Source organism: Hemibagrus wyckioides, linkage group LG09 (assembly GCF_019097595.1).
Source record: "Hemibagrus wyckioides isolate EC202008001 linkage group LG09, SWU_Hwy_1.0, whole genome shotgun sequence".
NCBI lineage: Eukaryota > Metazoa > Chordata > Actinopteri > Siluriformes > Bagridae > Hemibagrus > Hemibagrus wyckioides.
The window spans coordinates 29,998,157-30,017,753 of NC_080718.1; the positions used below are offsets into that span (position 1 = coordinate 29,998,157).

The following is a 19,597-nucleotide window of genomic DNA, read 5'->3' on the forward strand; positions in this document are numbered from 1 at the left end:
TCAAGTAGAAGTGTAGTTTATTGTTCTGCCTGCCTGTCTGTCTGCCCACTGGTATGCCTGCCTGTCTATCTGTCTGTCTGTCTACCTGCCAGTCTGTCTGCATGTCTCTCTGTCTCTGCATGTCTCTCTGTCTGTCTGACAGCAGTGATCTGCTGCTAAAAAACAGTTACAGTTCTAACATGATGAATCAAATCTATTAAGGTGTGTTACGTGTTATTCCAGGGTGTAACAGTGATACTCACTGCCCTCCCCGTCGTCAGTGACCCCCAGCACCAGCCTGAGCAGGCACTGTGCGTGTTTCCTCTCCTTCAGCAGGACCTCAGCGTATCCCGGAAGACGCAGGAAGAGACCGAAAGCGGCTAGAGAGTGGGCGGGGATAGGAGAGGTGGTCTGAACTGAGGATTTGATTGGCTGTGGCTCTGTGGCCACGCTCTCGGGCGCCTCGTACACCAGCTCGCCCGACTGCTCGATGGTCACCCACTCAAACTGCTCACTGTCCTTGGGCTTCTCCTGAGAGGATGAGGCAACCACAGGAGTGCTGACCTGTACACACACACACACACACACAACAAAACATGCTAACCTGAAAAAAAATACAACCACAGTAGTATCTGTAGTGTCTGAAGGCTGACAGGAGAAGAGCACTTCATAGCAATCCGAAACTGTGTGCATGTGTGCGTGTGTGTTACTGACCTGCTGTATAACGTCAGGGTAAAGCATGGGCAGTCTCTCGGCAATGAGAGCGAGACCACCCATACCTGCAAACACCTGCAGTGGAGACTGAATGGGGCTCGTCTCCAACAACGACTCATCAATTGCTGCGTCTAAACACTCGTCCACTGGAGTCATCATTTCATCCTCCACACAACTGCTCAACATGTCACAGTGCTCTACACACACGCACACACACACACACACACAAATGTATTTCTTTTGTATGACAGAGTGCGACAGAAAGACAGATAGAGTGAGATAGAGACAGACAGATCATCATAGAGACAGACAGAGTGTGAGAGACAGACAGATCAGACAGAGTGTGATAGAGACAGACAGAGTGTGATAGAGACAGACAGATCAGACAGACAGTGATAGAGACAGACAGAGTGTGATAGAGACAGACAGATCAGAGAGTGTGATAGAGACAGACAGATCAGACAGAGTGTGATAGAGACAGACAGAGTGTGATAGAGACAGACAGATCAGACAGAGTGTGATAGAGACAGACAGAGTGTGATAGAGACAGACAGATCAGACAGTGTGATAGAGACAGACAGATCAGACAGAGTGTGATAGATAGAGACAGACAGAGTGTGATAGAGACAGACAGATCAGACAGAGTGTGATAGACAGATCAGACAGAGTGTGATAGATAGAGACAGACAGAGTGTGATAGAGACAGACAGATCAGACAGAGTGTGATAGATCAGACAGAGTGTGATAGAGACAGACAGATCAGACAGAGTGTGATAGAGACAGACAGAGTGTGATAGAGACAGACAGATCAGACAGAGTGTGATAGAGACAGACAGATCAGACAGAGTGTGATAGAGACAGACAGAGTGTGATAGAGACAGACAGATCAGACAGAGTGTGATAGAGACAGACAGATCAGACAGAGTGTGATAGAGACAGACAGAGTGTGATAGAGACAGACAGATCAGACAGAGTGCGATAGAGACAGACAGATCAGACAGAGTGCGATAGAGACAGACAGATCAGACAGAGTGCGATAGAGACAGACAGATCAGACAGAGTGCGATAGAGACAGACAGATCAGACAGAGTGCGATAGAGACAGACAGATCAGACAGACCTTTTTCTGTGCGAAGCCTCTTGAAGGAGTCCGTCTTAGAAAGCCCAGAGTCAGAGATGACCTTTGACCCCAACTTGACAGTGAGGTCAATGGAGCGATAGCCTTGAGGAAGTTTGCGTTCATACAGCAAGGTCAAGAGCTGGGCCAAGGTCATCTCCCCCGGCAACGGCTGACCTGCAACACAGACAGAGGACGTGTGTTATTATAAACTCACACTACCAAAGTAGCGGCAACACACAGGAGTTTCCTGTGTGTGTGTGTGTGTGTGTGTGTGTGTGTGTGTGTGTACCTGGCAGTAGTTTATGGTAAAGGTGGAACACGGGGACACTGATGGTCTTGCTGGACGATTCGACTCCTGAAGACGAGGCCAGTTTATCACTGAGTACGCGACCTCTCCGAGATGGGGGACGAGGGGGTGTGGAGAGAGCACGCTTCGACTGAGACTTCAGACCTGACACACACACACAGACACACACACACACACAGTCAGGATCTTCAGAACCCCTGACTTTCTGAAGCTTCTTAGCACACTGTCTTTCTTTCTCCAAGTCATCATCTTTCTACCTTTCTGATGAACCGCTCTAGAACATTTCAGAAAAATAACTATACAAAGGACTAATGAACACAGAACCTTACACCAGGGTCCTTCTGGTTCGAAAAGGCAGCAGAGAAAAACTAAAATATTATAGAGCGTGCAGCACAAACTCCACATTACAGCTCCTTACGTTCTTCTTAGAACCTAGAACCAGAGTTTACTGGAACACTGTAGGAGATCTTTAAGGGTTTCTGGAAGGTTTATTAAGGAATCAGAGCTTCATAGAAGTTCTACAATCTTCAAGGATCCTTTGTAATTAGTAAGTGTTCTTAGCTGTGGGTTGTGTGGTTCTACATCGTTCATGAGTTCTCAGCTTTCTAAAAAGGGTTCTTTAAAGGCTCCGTACCACAGGTTGGAACCATTTTGAAAAGGGAAACTCTCTCTCTTACTGGGTTCTAAAAAAAGCTTTTAGGGTTCCACTCTGAGCGATCAGACTAGCTGAGAACTTTCCTAAAGCAGACAGCGTGGTTCTCATGGAGTACCTGAAGCCACCACAACGCTGTAGTTATCCTGGAACCCGTTGTCAGCCTTCATCTTCTCCTTCTCCTCGTGGTTCTTCTTCTCTTTGTCCTCTTTCTGCTCGTTCAGCAGCTTGGCCGTAATGCTCGGCGTGTCTTCAAGAGAACAAAGAAAATGAGAGAACCGTCTAGAACAGCTAAACATCAGACCTGATACTCTTAGGAGGAAAAAAAGGTTCTTCAGGGGTTCTTTAAGAATTTATTGGGTTCTAAACTCCCAAAAATGATTCAAAACTTTCTGCTAAACCTCCATTGTAAGGTTCCTCATGAAGAATATCTCGGAACGTTCTCTGATGGAGAAAGAGTTACAGGGTTCTAGATTATAAGAGTTCTTTGTAAAAAGTAATCCTGTGTAAAAAAAAAAAAAAAAAAAAAAAAAAAAAAAGGGCTTCACTATAATAAAGAGTTCCATCCATTTAAGGAGTCTAGGAACTCTCCTAAGCATTCACCATCAGAGACAGTTCCAAGCAGAACCCTTTCAGAAATCTAAAAACACTTGCATATCACAAAGAACCCTTGAAGAGAGTAGAACCTGGCAACAGAGTGTTTCCTAATCAGAAATGGAGCCAGGCAGACGCTAAGAAACCCTTGAAGAACCCATTGATCAGATCCCTCACTTAAGGGTTCTTTCAGATCATCAGGTAGAGCTCTGAGACAGACACACACTGTCTGCTAGGGTTCTCAAGGGTTCTGCAAGCATGAGATCAGGGTGAGACGACACACTCATCAATGAGATATATGTGGTGAAGGGCTGAGTGTATACAGCGATATGGGTGTGTGCAGTGTGTGTAGTTGTGCAGTGTGCGTGTAGGTGTGCAGTGTGTGTAGTGTGCGTGTAGTTGTGCAGTGTGTGTAGTGTGCGTGTAGTTGTGCAGTGTGTGTAGTGTGTGTGTAGTGTGCGTGTAGTTGTGCATTGTGTGTAGTGTGCGTGTAGTTGTGCAGTGTGTGTGTAGTTGTGCAGTGTGTGTAGTGTGTGTAGTTGTGCAGTGTGCGTGTAGTTGTGCAGTGTGTGTAGTGTGCGTGTAGTTGTGCAGTGTGTGTAGTGTGCGTGTAGTTGTGCAGTGTGTGTAGTGTGTGTGTAGTTGTGCAGTGTGTGTAGTGTGCGTGTAGTTGTGCAGTGTGTGTAGCGTGTGCAGTGTGTGCAGTGTGCGTAGTGTGTGCAGTGTGTGTAGTTGTGCAGTGTGCGTGTAGTTGTGTAGTGTGTGTAGTTGTGCAGTGTGTGTTGTGTGTAGTTGTGCAGTGTGTGTAGAGTTGTGCAGTGTGTGTAGTTGTGCAGTGTGTGTAGTGTGTGTAGTTGTGCAGTGTGTGTAGTTGTGCAGTGTGTGTAGTGTGTGCAGTGTGTGGAGTGTGTGTAGTTGTGCAGTGTGTGTAGTGTGTGTGTAGTTGTGCAGTGTGTGGAGTGTGTGTAGTTGTGCAGTGTGTGTAGTTGTGCAGTGTGTGTAGTGTGTGTGTAGTGTGTGTAGTTGTGCAGTGTGTGTGTAGTTGTGCAGTGTGTGCAGTGTGTGTAGTTGTGCAGTGTGTGTAGTTGTGCAGTGTGTGTAGTTGTGCAGTGTGTAGTGTGTGCAGTGTGTGTAGTTGTGCAGTGTGTGTAGTGTGTGCAGTGTGTGTAGTTGTGCAGTGTGTGTAGTGTGTGTGTAGTTGTGCAGTGTGTGCAGTGTGTGTGTAGTTGTGCAGTGTGTGCAGTGTGTGTAGTTGTGCAGTGTATGTAGTGTGTGTAGTTGTGCAGTGTATGTAGTTGTGCAGTGTATGTAGTGTGTGTAGTTGTGCAGTGTGTGTAGTGTGTGTGCAGTGTGTGTAGTTGTGCAGTGTGTGTAGTGTGTGCAGTGTGTGTAGTTGTGCAGTGTGTGTGTAGTTGTGCAGTGTGTGCAGTGTGTGTGTAGTTGTGCAGTGTGTGCAGTGTGTGTGTAGTTGTGCAGTGTGTGCAGTGTGTGTGTAGTTGTGCAGTGTGTGCAGTGTGTGTAGTTGTGCAGTGTGTGCAGTGTGTGTAGTGTGTGTAGTTGTGCAGTGTATGTAGTTGTGCAGTGTATGTAGTGTGTGTGTAGTTGTGCAGTGTGTGTAGTGTGTGTAGTTGTGCAGTGTGTGTAGTTGTGCAGTGTGTGTAGAGTGTGTGTAGTTGTGCAGTGTGTGTTGTGTGTGTGTAGTGTGTGTAGTTGTGCAGTGTGTGGTGTGTGTAGTGTGTGCAGTGTGTGTAGTTGTGCAGTGTGTGCAGTGTGTGTAGTTGTGCAGTGTGTGTAGTTGTGCAGTGTGTGTAGTGTGTGTGTAGTTGTGCAGTGTGTGTAGTTGTGCAGTGTGTGTAGTGTGCGTGTAGTTGTGCAGTGTGTGTAGTGTGTGTGTAGTTGTGCAGTGTGTGTAGTGTGCGTGTAGTTGTGCAGTGTGTGTAGCGTGTGCAGTGTGTGCAGTGTGCGTAGTGTGTGCAGTGTGTGTAGTTGTGCAGTGTGCGTGTAGTTGTGTAGTGTGTGTAGTTGTGCAGTGTGTGTTGTGTGTAGTTGTGCAGTGTGTGTAGAGTTGTGCAGTGTGTGTAGTTGTGCAGTGTGTGTAGTGTGTGTAGTTGTGCAGTGTGTGTAGTTGTGCAGTGTGTGTAGTGTGTGCAGTGTGTGTGTAGTTGTGCAGTGTGTGCAGTGTGTGTAGTGTGTGTAGTTGTGCAGTGTGTGTAGTTGTGCAGTGTGTGTAGTGTGTGTAGTTGTGCAGTGTGTGTAGTGTGTGCAGTGTGTGGAGTGTGTGTAGTTGTGCAGTGTGTGTAGTGTGTGTGTAGTTGTGCAGTGTGTGTAGTTGTGCAGTGTGTGTAGTGTGTGTGTAGTGTGTGTAGTTGTGCAGTGTGTGTGTAGTTGTGCAGTGTGTGTGTAGTTGTGCAGTGTGTGCAGTGTGTGTGTAGTTGTGCAGTGTGTGTAGTGTGTGTAGTTGTGCAGTGTGTGTAGTGTGTGTGTAGTTGTGCAGTGTGTGTAGTGTGTGTAGTGTGTGTGTAGTGTGTGCAGTGTGTGTAGTGTGTGTGTAGTTGTGCAGTGTGTGTAGTGTGTGTGTAGTGTGTGTAGTTGTGCAGTGTGTGTTGTGTGTGTAGTTGTGCAGTGTGTGTAGTGTGCAGTGTGTAGTGTGTGTGTGTGTGCAGTGTGTGTGTGTGTGTGTGTGTGCAGTGTGTGTAGTTGTGCAGTGTGTGCAGTGTGTGTAGTTGTGCAGTGTGTGTAGTGTGCGTGTAGTTGTGCAGTGTGTGTAGTGTGTGTGCAGTGTGTGTAGTTGTGCAGTGTGTGTAGTTGTGCAGTGTGTGTAGTGTGTGTAGTTGTGCAGTGTGTGTAGTTGTGCAGTGTGTGTAGTGTGTGCAGTGTGTGGAGTGTGTAGTTGTGCAGTGTGTGTAGTGTGTGTGTAGTGTGTGTAGTTGTGCAGTGTGTGTGTAGTTGTGCAGTGTGCGTGTAGTTGTGTAGTGTGTGTAGTTGTGCAGTGTGTGTAGTGTGTGTAGTTGTGCAGTGTGTGTAGTGTGTGCAGTGTGTGTAGTTGTGCAGTGTGTGTAGTTGTGCAGTGTGTGTACTGTGTGTGTAGTTGTGCAGTGTGTGTAGTGTGTGTGTAGTGTGTGTAGTTGTGCAGTGTGTGTAGTGTGTGTAATTGTGCAGTGTGTGTAGTTGTACAGTGTATGTAGTGTGTGTGTAGTTGTGCAGTGTGTGTAGTTGTGCAGTGTGTGTAGTGTGTGTGCAGTGTGTGTAGTTGTGCAGTGTGTGTAGTGTGTGCAGTGTGTGTGTAGTTGTGCAGTGTGTGTAGTTGTGCAGTGTGTGTAGTTGTGCAGTGTGTGTAGTGTGTGTGCAGTGTGTGTAGTTGTGCAGTGTGTGTAGTTGTGCAGTGTGTGTAGTGTGTGCAGTGTGTGTAGTTGTGCAGTGTGTGTAGTGTGTGTGTAGTGTGTGCAGTGTGTGTAGTGTGTGTGTAGTTGTGCAGTGTGTGTAGTGTGTGTGCAGTGTGTGTAGTTGTGCAGTGTGTGTAGTTGTGCAGTGTGTGTAGTTGTGCAGTGTGTGTAGTGTGTGTGCAGTGTGTGTAGTTGTGCAGTGTGTGTAGTGTGTGCAGTGTGTGTAGTTGTGCAGTGTGTGTAGTTGTGCAGTGTGTGTAGTGTGTGTGTAGTTGTGCAGTGTGTGTAGTGTGTGTGCAGTGTGTGTAGTTGTGCAGTGTGTGTAGTTGTGCAGTGTGTGTAGTTGTGCAGTGTGTGTAGTGTGTGTGTAGTTGTGCAGTGTGTGTAGTGTGTGTAGTTGTGCAGTGTGTGTTGTGTGTGTAGTTGTGCAGTGTGTGTAGTGTGTATGTAGTTGTGCAGTGTATGTAGTGTGTGTGTAGTTGTGCAGTGTGTGTAGTTGTGCAGTGTGTGTAGTGTGTGCAGTGTGTGTAGTGTGTGCAGTGTGTGTGTAGTTGTGCAGTGTGTGTGTAGTTGTGCAGTGTGTGTAGTTGTGCAGTGTGTGTAGTGTGTGTGCAGTGTGTGTAGTTGTGCAGTGTGTGTAGTGTGTGTGTAGTTGTGCAGTGTGTGTAGTGTGTGTGTAGTTGTGCAGTGTGTGTGTAGTTGTGCAGTGTGTGCAGTGTGTGTGTAGTTGTGCAGTGTGTGCAGTGTGTGTAGTTGTGCAGTGTGTGTAGTGTGTGTAGTTGTGCAGTGTGTGTAGTGTGTGTAGTTGTGCAGTGTGTGTAGTGTGTGTGTAGTTGTGCAGTGTGTGTAGTGTGTATGTAGTTGTGCAGTGTGTGTAGTGTGTGTGTAGTTGTGCAGTGTGTGTAGTGTGTGTAGTTGTGCAGTGTGTGTGTAGTTGTGCAGTGTGTGTGTAGTTGTGCAGTGTGTGCAGTGTGTGTAGTGTGTGTAGTTGTGCAGTGTGTGGTGTGTGTAGTTGTGCAGTGTGTGTAGTGTGTGTGTAGCTGTGCAGTGTGTGTAGTGTGTGTGTAGCTGTGCAGTGTGTGTAGTTGTGCAGTGTGTGTAGTTGTGCAGTGTGTGTAGTTGTGCAGTGTGTGTAGTGTGTGTAGTTGTGCAGTGTGTGTAGTTGTGCAGTGTGTGTAGTGTGTGTAGTTGTGCAGTGTGTGTAGTGTGTGTGTAGTTGTGCAGTGTGTGTAGTGTGTGTAGTTGTGCAGTGTGCGTAGTTGTGCAGTGTGTGTAGTGTGTGTAGTTGTGCAGTGTGTGTAGTTGTGCAGTGTGTGTAGTGTGTGTAGTTGTGCAGTGTGTGTAGTTGTGCAGTGTGTGTAGTGTGTGTAGTTGTGCAGTGTGTGTAGTTGTGCAGTGTGTGTAGTGTGTGCAGTGTGTGTAGTTGTGCAGTGTGTGTAGTGTGTGTAGTTGTGCAGTGTGTGTAGTTGTGCAGTGTGTGTAGTGTGTGTAGTTGTGCAGTGTGTGTAGTGTGTGTAGTTGTGCAGTGTGTGTAGTGTGTGCAGTGTGTGTAGTTGTGCAGTGTGTGTAGTGTGTGTAGTTGTGCAGTGTGTGTAGTTGTGCAGTGTGTGTAGTGTGTGTAGTTGTGCAGTGTGTGTAGTTGTGCAGTGTGTGTAGTGTGTGTAGTTGTGCAGTGTGTGTAGTGTGTGTAGTTGTGCAGTGTGTGTAGTGTGTGCAGTGTGTGTAGTGTGTGTACCAGAGACACGGTCCAGCACTTCAGCCAGCGTGGTGGAAATGGGCAGGTGGAGTTTGCGGAACTTGTGACCGGCTCCGTACATGGGGTGCTGGATCACATGACTGGTGGCATTTATCCTCCCTTTATACAGCTGCAGGAGAAAGAGAAAAGAAACAAATAAAATCCAAATTTATCCTAAAAGATAAAACCCATGATCACACACACACACACACACACACACACACACACACACTTAAGACTCTCCTCCTGAAGATCAGGGACTGAGCTCACAGTGTTAGTCTGTTCACCTGTCTTACTCCCCCTCTCCATCAACCTCTCTCTCTCTGTTCTTCTCTCTCTCTGTTCCTCTGCTTGTCTGTCTGTCCTTTACTCACAGTGTGCTTGGGTCAGTGTGTACTTACTGGACAGGGAGACTGCAGGAAGACTGTAACCTTCTCATCCTCGAGCATGAGCTGCAGGAAGAGTCTGCGTATGAAGCCGGAGATATTTCCCGACACGGGAACATTCCCTCTCTGTGGAGCCGACTGGAACAGTTCACACAGAACCTGGAGGAACCCAAAAGAACCTCACTTATAGCCAATGATTAAAACAGGAAGTATGAGACATTTACAATACACACTATACACTAAATATTATATACACAACATACACACCATATACACACACACACACATATATATATATATATATATATATATATATATATATATATATATATATATATATATATATATATATATATACACTCTCATAAACACACACACACACACACACACACACACACACTTACTTACCTGAGCCATGAGTCTCTGATTGCTGGGATGGTAGGAGATACACTGCAGGAAAAATGCCACTGTGGCATTCTCTATAGCAGTCCTCTGCTGTGTGCTGAGACTGTTGCCCCGCCCCCCATGGGATCCCAGTGAATAGGCTCTTGTCCCTGCAGCATGGTGGGCGTTGGCTCCGTTGGCGGTGCCGCTGGCGCTGGAATGGCACAGCAGGAAGAGCAGAGAGGTCCAGAGCGGATTGACGTCCGGTCCTCCCAGCCAGTCCTTCATGGCGTGGCTGTTCCCGACCTCGGTGAGGAACCGCAGAACAGGAGCCGCTAAATCCGGCGAGAGCGACGGTGCTGAAGACGTGTGGTTGTGATGGCGGCGTTCGGAGTGCCACGCAGGCATGGGAAGGTCTGCGTGGGCTAGGAGCTGGCAGCAGAAATTAGCCAGGCTGCGCACGAGCAGCGCAGGAAGCCCCGAGTCCAGAAGCTGCTGGATGGCACCGGGGGACTGAGACGCGGAGGCTAAAGTTGCTAGCTGGCACTCATTGAGAGAAATAGGAACTGGAGGGAGGAGTTTGGAGTCGTCGGTCAGAGAAGTGGCGCTGTTGAGCTCGTGTTGCTTCTTGCCATCATCGGTCATGGCCGGCGCGTTCAGCCCCATCCAGGACATGAGCAGGGAGAAGTAGCTGGGGTGGATATGGCACATGGAGCACAGCAGACTGTCCACAGCCTTCTTCAGCACCATGTTACACGGCAACGCCATTGACCAGTTATACAGCAACCTGCAGGGGGCGGAGCCAGTGCGTCAGCCAAAACCCGCAAAGCCAATCCTCACCAGACATCAAAAGCATTAAAATTTTAAAAGGTTTTCAATGAGGTCAGAACTCGAGCTCTGTGTGTGTGTGTGTGTGTGTGTGTGTACTCACTCGAAGAGCTCTCGGCTAAGCAGTGCTGGAAGGTCATAGTCCACGGGAAGCTCATAACTGTGCCACAAGATGGCTGCCACGCAGTGCAGGTGTGAGGGCGAGGGCATGAGGAGGCCGTACTCGCGGGACTGGGATGCTGCTGGACCCATGATGCCTGATGGACAGTTCTGTTTCAGCGCCGCTACACGAGACGAGTCATACACCCACTGCAACAGAGCCTGGATCCTACACACACACACACACACATGAGCACTCCTGACAAACACTGTTCACTGTAGTTTCACACAGGGGTGTACAATCTGTATCTGACCTGTCCTTGGTGCCTGCGTCCTGTGTGGTACCAAGCTGGTACAGGATGTCTATGGTGGAGTCTGAGGAGAGACCGTTCAACCTCCCGAACAACAATGGACTGTTCAGATCTAAAACACACACACCATAATTACATTCCATAAAGGTTTTACTTTTACGCATGTGTGTGTTTATAACAGTATGATCATTTTATATACATGTATTCTATTACCACAAAAACCTGCTGTATTTATAGAGACCTGTGACCGCCCTCTAGTGGCCATTCCATGAAATTCAGGGTAAAATAAATCTTTTCCTAAATACATTAACATCTGTATGAAATATTTATCATGTGTCAGGCTCATAAGCAGATAATTAATAATTTTATTTAATAACAATAATGAAAAATTGAGATAATATGATAATACAGTGTAGAACTTTGTCTTTTGTTTCTGAACAGGAAATAAAAGCTGAAGTGAGCAGTGATTAAAGGAGTCTCTTACTGGCGAGGTCAGTGCCGGACGCGGCGCAGTTACGCAGCAGGATGTGGATGAGTTTAAGGCCGATGCGAGTGGACTGGAGGCCGATTTTCACCAGCACAGCCTCGATGTTGGGCGAGTGCATACCGCAGTAGGGAGACATGAGCAGCGCCGCACACGTCTGCAGCAGGTTAGCCGTCTGCGCAGCCGCACTCGCCATCATCGCCTCCAGATCAGAGACGTGAGTCACGCAGTGGTGCAGCAGACGCAGCCAGCCGATACTGAGGTGAGAACAGAACAACGTAATTACACACTACGTAGGAGAACACACGGATGTACTGGAGCAGGCAGAGTCAGAACAGGTGGAGTGATAAGGCCAGTGATCCGTGGGACAGGAGACACACCTGGTTTTAGAGACCTGGTCCTCAGAAGGCAGGAAAGGGTTGTTCACCGTGGCCGAGGAGGTGCTGCCGAACGCTGTGAGGCCGAGCAGTTTGATCTGAGACAGGCCGAGCGTGCTGGCGTCTCGAGGGCGGTGCAGACGCACACACACGGCCGAGGCCACCTCCGCACGCACCAGCTGGATTTTAATGTAGGTGAGGCCACTCGTGATGAGGGGCGTGGACAGAGGGAGCATGTTCACTCCATCAGCACTGATCTCCACTGACACCGATGATGGACACGCTGGACACAGACAGGACGCAGAGGAGTTCAACAAAAAATTGCTGATAAATTGCTAATGTGTAGAAGAAATAAAACGCATGGAGACACTTGGTGCTAATTGAGGTAAACGATAAACTTCAAAGTGGTGTGTGTGTGTGTGTGTGTGTCTCACTGGCGAGCGAGGCGAGGTGTGGTTGGATGTGGAGCTCTTTGAGCAGTACGGCAGCGGGGAGGTGGATGGTGAGGTCACACCACGCCTCCTCAGGGAGAAAGATGTAGGACCAGGCGGCAGATCGAGCGCGGCGGTGAGGGGGCGTGGCCTGGAGCAGAACCTCGGCAGGCTGAGCTGTTGGACTGCTTGAGGTTATGGTGCCTGACATGGGACAAACAGACAGTAAATATTCAACACCCCAAAAATCATCTCAAAACAAAACCAACATTAAACACCATCACATTTTTGTAAATGAAGGAGGTTACCGAGAGGAGCGAAGTTGTGCAGTCCCTCTGCATTCTCAGGCTCGGAGGCCAGGACTCGGGCCTTCAGGCTGCCGTCTGCTGCTTTCCCCGGCCCCGAGTCCAAAAACTTCATGATGGTGGAGACCATGCTGCGTGCCGTGTTCACAATGGCCCTTGTACTCGTCACCATGTTGTTACAGATCAGCTGCACTCCACCTACACACACACACAATAATAATAATAATAAAAAGCCAGTTTCAATTTCAAGGCAGTTGTGTTATATTCATTTTTTATTCTAGCACCGGTGTACTGAGTAAATGATAATGTATTGTGTGTATGTGTGTGTGTCCATACCCATGTCATGGAAGGCTTTAAGTGCCTCACTGGTGTCCAGAACTCTCAGAATGAACCACAGCAGGGGTTCAGAGAGCTGACAAGTAGAGAGAGATCCCTGCACATCAAACACACACCGTTAAACACACAGTGGTGACATTCATGTGCCATACATAGTGAATGCAGTGTGTGATTTTGGTCACACCCACAGTGGATGATGGTTATGTGGAATATATAGTGAATGTGTGGTTAGGGACACAACCAGATCTCCATATTAGAGCCCTAGACTAGACAGACATCACTGATTCCCCCACTCTAAATGAAATGCAGTCTTCCACACTTCCACAGCTCTACCAGTGAACACAACAGTGTGTACCCAGGAGTGACCGGTGTCAGAGAGCTCACCTGTCTGCCCATGTAGCCACAGGCCATGTAGGTGAGGATGGGCTGCAGCATCACCTGCACTGATGTGGCTCTCTTACTCAGCGTGGTGAGGATGGTGAACAGACCGTCGCCTACAGAGATGGCGTCCAAACCTCCGTGGAAATTTTCATGCTTGGTCAGGTGGAGTCCACTAGCACCTGAACCCATGGGAAAAAAAGTGAACAAAAGCAATTTTGCCTGACCTTTAAAGAATCAATAATATAATATTTAATAATTAGTTAAACAGCTGAAATGTTTACACTACCACAGAGAATTAAATATCAATATTTGAGACACGCCCACACTGGATTGTCTTATGTAGTGAGTGTGGATTAGGACGCAGTGGACAGAGTGTACAGACCGATAATCATGGCCATGGCGCTGCTGTTGCACTGCCCCAGAGCTGAAAGGATCTGACTCATAATTTGTTGATTGGCCAGCACCAGGTCTGCCACGCCCATTGCCGGTCCCTGAATGGGGATGTGCCCCGAGGCTCCTCCCTCTTTGCCACCGCCGCAGACTTTCTCCTCGTCCGAGACGCTGTTGGAGGGCATGCGGCCGCTGTACTCTCTGTCTCCGGACAGCGGCAGGGTGACGAGAGAGTTGACGAGTTTGAGCAGGTCGAACATCAGCTGATCTCGCGTGGTCTCTCCACACGCCGCCTTGGCATCTCCTGGGCGGATGATGTTAGCAAAAAGGCCTCCGAAGCACGCGCGGGCGCACACAGAGCCATCCGAGCCGCTCCGGGACACCACTTTCTCGGAGCAGGTGATGTAGTGATGGACCAGGAAGGTGATGGACTCGATCACAGCTGTGATGGTGGTGACGGATACGACCTCAAAGTTCTGCTCCAGTGTGAACTCCAAGAGCTTCACCTGAGCATCCAGTGGGCCTTGTCCAGAATGGAACGGACCCCTGACAGGAGGGACACCAGGGAGAGTCAGTAACTAGTCCAGTAGTCAATAAGCAAATTAATCGATAAATCAATCAGTAAAACACATGTCACTTAGCAAGTTAATCATTAAGTCAATACTTCAGTGGCTTAGTACATAGGTCACTCAATGAGTCAATAAGCCAGCAGGTCAGTTATTCAGGAAACCAACACAGGTCACTCAGTTGTTAAGTCAATCAGTAAGTCAGTAGTTCAGTAAGACATACATGACTCAGTTAAGTCAGTAGTTAGGTCAGTAACTGAATAACAAACCGCATGAGAAGTGAGGAGAGGAGAATAAGGAGGAGTGTGTACCGCTCAGTGGAGAGGATGTGCACCAGTTTGAGCAGGAACTCGCTGAACATCTGAGGACAGGTGGAGGACAGGTGGACCTGTAACCGGGTCAGGAACTCCTGCATGGCCTGCGTGGCAGTCGGACCCACCTGCACAGAGAGCAAGCGTTTTCCACGCTGTAATTACATGGTTATAACAGAGAAGAAGAAGAGGCAGTGTGGCACGTGTGTGTGTGCGCACGTGTGTGTGGGGTGTGTGTACCTGTGAGCTGTGCTGACTCGTCCCGTGGGGGTTACTGCCCGACAGGAAGCGCACTAGCACGTGCAGCAGTGTGGGGTCAGACACCATCTGCTGAGCCGTGCTCTCATGTACAACTATACCACTGTTAGAGGCTGGAACGAACACACACACACACACACACACTCAATATCTACACAAATGATGCTATAAATCCCAAATTCCACCTTATTGACTTTACTTGTGCCCTATTTACTGCATTTCGTTGCCTTGTAACTATGTGCAATGACAAAGTTGAATCTAATCTAGGCTGAATCTAATGTAAGATGATGGAGCACAACACCCCATCTAGTGCTCTAATACAGAGTGCAGAATTGTATTTGAGATACAGTCAGATAAAAGTGAACTGACCGCTGGCCGGCATGTTGGTCATGAGAGTGAGGCTGTGCAACACCAGACACCATGTACGCAGAGAGGTGTTGGGATACCAGGCCAGAACGGAGAGAAAGCTACTGATAGAGGCTGTGGGGAGAAACACACACACACACTTTAAGCATGAGTCACATGACTCAAACCAATCTGCACTTCCCCTTCATTCCCATTTACTGTGTGAATTCTGCTTTCGTCATAGTAGCAGATTATTACATTTTTTAAGCTGTTTATTGGCACAATAAGACTGAGGACTGGAGAGTTGACCTCTGACCTTGGTTGAGGGGGATTGTGGGAACTCGACTGGAGTTGAAGAGGAAGATGTCAGAGCCGCTTTCCTCCGAGCTGGACGACGAGTTGAGGCTAAGAGTGAGCCACAGCTGGAGCAGAGACTCCAACTACACACACACACACACACACACACACACACACACACACACGAATAAAGCACTAAGAGACTGAAAATCATTGTTATAAACTTTCTGATGTTAAAAAGTTTCTGAAACAAACATTGTGTGTGTGTGTGTGTGTGTGTGTGTGTGTGTGTGTGTGTGTGTGTGTGTGTACCTGTACATGATGGACCTGCAGCATGGAGAAAAGTTTATTAAAGCAAGCACTCAGCATTGGGATGGAGGAGGGCTGGACCATCACGCTGGCTGCAGGGGGGGAGCTGTGCAGCCCCCGCAAGAGAGAGTCGTCCGTCCCGTTAGCGGCCTGGGAACCTGAAAATACGAGCAATTACATCACTTACGTCAACATTAACTAAAAATAAATAATAATAATAATAATAATAATAATAATAATAATAATAATAATAATAATAATAATAATAATAATAATAATAATAATAATAAAAATAATAATAATAATAATAATAATAATAATAATAATAATAATAATAATAATAATAATAATAATAATAATGTGTGTGTCTGTGCACAAACCTGTGGGTAAGTTAGAGGTAAGAGCCTGCAGGATAGCGTCAGCCTCCAGTGTAGCCATCATCTTCAGCATGAGCTCCGCCTGCTGCTCCAGACCCACCTCCAACCGAGCATCCAGAGCTAGAGAGAGACCGAGACAGACAGAGAGAAACAGATAGAGAGAGAGTGAGAGACCCAAACAGAGAGAGAGACACACACACACAAATATATATATATATATATATAGAGAGAGAGAGAGAGAGAAATCAGAAATATTACCTCAAGTAAAATCCAACACTTTATACAGTAATGATGATGGTACTTGTTTAAGTGCAGTGATGTAAAGCTCTGTTTGTGTGTGTGTGTGTGTGTGTGTGTGTGTGTGTGTATCCTGTGGCAAGCAGCAAAGTTTAGAAAAATATTTGGAACTGAAACATTTACACACATGCACTCTAACTTTTATATATATTTATACTGTTGTATATTCAGTGCTTTCTCTGCAAAAGACTTTCAGACTTGGTGAAACCCAAAGATGGGTTATGCTGAGTGAGAGGTGTGTTCACTCGACTCTGTGGTGTGTGTGTGTGTGTGTGTTACCTTGTGAGACGGAGACAGAGAGGTTCTGAGAGCCTGGTTTCTCCACCGCAGCTGGAGGTTTGGACACAGGGATCCCTGCTCCACCAATGTAGGGGTTATAACTATATGTTCCATAATCAGCACCCCAATAATCATACCAGGTACTGCTGATAGGCTGCACACACACACACACACACACACACACACACACACACACAGGAAAAGAGAGGGGAAAAAACAAAAACACACACAAAACAAAGACTTGAGAAACTTCTCTCTGAGCAAAAGGATAAACTGTTATCTGAAAGGAAGGAAAAGGGAGAGAGAGCTGAGGACACAGAACAGTAACACAGAGCCGGGTCCCGGGTCCGATCCAGAACCGGGCAGAGTCTGAGTCCAGAACGTTCAGAGCAAATTAAAGAGTCGTGATCTGCATTAAAATAAATAGGGGACATAACTATTATGATTAACAGTGTGTATTTTTTTCTTATTATATATAAGGAAAAAAATCCACACTATTAATAAGATTAAAACTATTCTATTGGCTCTCTTCATAAAGATGGTCAAGATCATTCTAGCTGTGTTTTTCTAAAGCACAAAAAAAATGTACATGTTCAAAATAGTTCTAAAATGCTTACAATTCTCTTTGTCCCCTCTCACAGTATATTTAGTGTAATAAAAGGTTTGATTTCTCTCATTTCACTCAGACATTATTCTAAAGAACAATAGTACAGAGAGTATAAAATTAGTAAAATTGTATAAAAACACTAAGCTTTATTTTTTTCCATGTCTGGAATAATTCTAATTCTAAAGCAGAATTTAAATGTACTTGGTTGTGATGTACGTGTGTGCTGTGATGGTAAAGGTTATTAAAGTTCACTAGGAAAGTCTGCCCTAACCCCATCACCCCCCACCCATCACCCCCCACCCATCAACCCCCGGCCCATCACCCTCACCCACACCCACCATTCCTGACCCCATTAGAACTCCGGGTTCACCTGGACCAGCACTGGCTCTGTGCTGGAGGACAAGAGTAGTGAAGGATGGAGTGATGGGGAAAGATGACACAGGCACAAATAAAAACAGATACAGCACAGACACAGAGCATTCCTCTTAATAACACCTGATAATAATAATAATAACAAGTCTGTGGAGAATCACACAAGAACGAATAAGTGGCGGAGAGAAGGAAGAAATGTGGAGAAGGACAGAATAAGCAGCAAGCATTACACAGAGGAAAGGAAGTTTCAGTATTTTGATAAAAATAAAAAGATGAGGGGTAAGTCATGCGTACTGTACCTTAAAGACTTTGGCGGCAAGCGGATCTTTTTCCAAATCAATATCTAAAGGATCAATATCAACATCCATCAGGTCCTGTAGCAAGTCAAAGTCTATGTCTTTATCTTTTTCCAAAGATGACAGTGGAGGAGCACCTTTGGGCAACGAAAAGAGCTTTAATATCGGCAAGCACACACACACACTTACACACACTTACACACACACACACACACACACACACACACACACACACACACACTCGCGCACACGCACAGCCTTCACTTGATGGAATTTCACCTCATTTAAAGGGAAACAGGAAGTGAAGGTAACATGTGAACAAAGTATCATGACTGGATCAGACCCCCCCCCCACACACACACACTCATGCTCAATAACATACATACACACCCACACTTCAAATCCATGCAGAAATATGAATAAATAAAAAATGTGTGTGTGTGTGTGTGTGTGTGTGTGTGTGTGTGTGTGTAGACAAGATTACCAACGCACTTTGGAAAGCAGATGAACTCCCAGGAGTACCTGCGATGAGGTCAGGGCCGAGCGGCTCGTCAATCGCCTCCACCAGTGTAAGTGGAGTGGGCGGAGCCAGAGAGTCATCAGAGTCCAACACCGCCACCGCTGAGGAGGAGGAAGAGGAGGAGACTCCACCTTCATCACCTACTGCACCCTCTTCCACCCCATCTACACACACCGGAGACGTCAACTCTCCTGTGAGAGAGAGAGAGAGAGAGAGAGAGAAACGAGTAAAATATAAACAGATGTCGACAGTGTGTGTCTCAAACCTAAAAAGAATCACCTGTGTGTAACTTGCAACACACACACACACACACCTGCGAGGATGTCCTGCAGCATGCAGGTGAGTGAGTACTGGGCCCAGGCTCCGCCCCAGCTGATGTCACCACGGTTGAAGTCGGTTCCCACTAGGAGGAGCAGGAGTCTCTCCAGCTGCTGCTCAGACACCACCTCACACAGGTGGATTGTGGGGCGTGTGGCGTTCGCTATCCGTGCTAGAACCTGAAGGCAGGAGATCATCAGTGTCACGGTCAGTGAACGCTAAACTGGAGCATCATTAGCCTTACCTTCACTGCTTATTATGCTGGAGTGAGGTTAGCAGGTTAGCAGTGTGTGTGTACCTTGCAGACGAACAGCAGCAGGTCAGCGTGGCAGGTGAAGTCCATGGAGAGCAGGAACAGGGCGAGTTTCTGCACCACACAGATGCAGCGCTCATGTGACAGCGTGAACGGGAGCAGCTCCACTTCAGGAGTCTCCTTCACAGTGGACGAGGACGCATCCGAGTCCAGAGAGGAGCGCGGCCACTCCGCCGTCCGGCGCAGACGGATCAGGTCCTTAAAGTGCTGCAAACACACACATCTCTGGTCACTGAAAGGTACACCACTACCATCACCACCTCTATCTCCACCATCTCCACCACCATCACCACCACCTCCACCATCTTCACCACCACCACCACCACCTCCACCATCTTCACCACCACCACCACCACTACCATCTCAACCATCACCACCACCACCATCTCAACCATCACCACCACCATCATCTCAACCATCACCACCACCATGTCCTCCACCACCACCATCTCAACTATCACCACCACCATCTCCTCCACCACCACCATCTCAACCATCACCACCACCATCATCTCAACCATCACCTCCACCTCCTTCACCACCACCATCTCATCTATCACCACCACCATCTCCTCCACCACCACCACCACCACCTCAACCATCACCACCACCATCTCCTCCACCACCACCATCTCAACCATCACCACCACCACCATGTCCTCCACCACCACCATCACCTCCACCATCATCACCACCACCATCTCAACCATCACCACCACCATGTCCTCCACCACCACCATCTCAACTATCACCACCACCATCTCCTCCTCCACCACCACCATCTCAACCATCACCACCACCATGTCCTCCACCACCACCACCTCCACCATCATCACCACCACCACCACCATCTCAACCATCACCACCACCATGTCCTCCACCACCACCATCTCCTCCACCACCACCATCTCAACTATCACCACCACCATCTCCTCCA

General features: G+C 47.5%; 1 protein-coding gene across 6 annotated transcripts in view; it reads right to left on the bottom strand.

Annotated features, from left to right (window-relative positions):
- birc6 (baculoviral IAP repeat containing 6) overlaps positions 1-19,597 on the bottom strand; it is a 108,754-nt gene that overhangs the window by 46,077 nt on the left and 43,080 nt on the right. For 4 of the 6 annotated variants that reach the window (XM_058399202.1, XM_058399200.1, XM_058399201.1 and 1 more), the window contains exons 35-62: positions 18,646-18,867; positions 18,343-18,526; positions 18,002-18,220; positions 17,513-17,646; positions 16,235-16,388; positions 15,662-15,778; positions 15,285-15,439; positions 14,992-15,115; positions 14,700-14,810; positions 14,313-14,443; positions 14,073-14,200; positions 13,188-13,741; positions 12,809-12,984; positions 12,425-12,521; positions 12,092-12,286; positions 11,787-11,987; positions 11,356-11,635; positions 10,976-11,232; positions 10,495-10,603; positions 10,185-10,409; positions 9,278-10,040; positions 8,885-9,028; positions 8,484-8,613; positions 2,890-3,021; positions 2,102-2,263; positions 1,813-1,986; positions 694-890; positions 243-543 (exon numbers count right to left, since the gene is read on the bottom strand). In XM_058399202.1, coding sequence (XP_058255185.1) covers positions 243-543; positions 694-890; positions 1,813-1,986; positions 2,102-2,263; positions 2,890-3,021; positions 8,484-8,613; positions 8,885-9,028; positions 9,278-10,040; positions 10,185-10,409; positions 10,495-10,603; positions 10,976-11,232; positions 11,356-11,635; positions 11,787-11,987; positions 12,092-12,286; positions 12,425-12,521; positions 12,809-12,984; positions 13,188-13,741; positions 14,073-14,200; positions 14,313-14,443; positions 14,700-14,810; positions 14,992-15,115; positions 15,285-15,439; positions 15,662-15,778; positions 16,235-16,388; positions 17,513-17,646; positions 18,002-18,220; positions 18,343-18,526; positions 18,646-18,867 — 5,776 coding nt within the window. The remainder of the gene's footprint in view (positions 1-242; positions 544-693; positions 891-1,812; positions 1,987-2,101; positions 2,264-2,889; positions 3,022-8,483; positions 8,614-8,884; positions 9,029-9,277; positions 10,041-10,184; positions 10,410-10,494; positions 10,604-10,975; positions 11,233-11,355; positions 11,636-11,786; positions 11,988-12,091; positions 12,287-12,424; positions 12,522-12,808; positions 12,985-13,187; positions 13,742-14,072; positions 14,201-14,312; positions 14,444-14,699; positions 14,811-14,991; positions 15,116-15,284; positions 15,440-15,661; positions 15,779-16,234; positions 16,389-17,512; positions 17,647-18,001; positions 18,221-18,342; positions 18,527-18,645; positions 18,868-19,597) is intronic. The other 2 variants (XM_058399203.1, XM_058399204.1) reach the window with 2 other exon arrangements.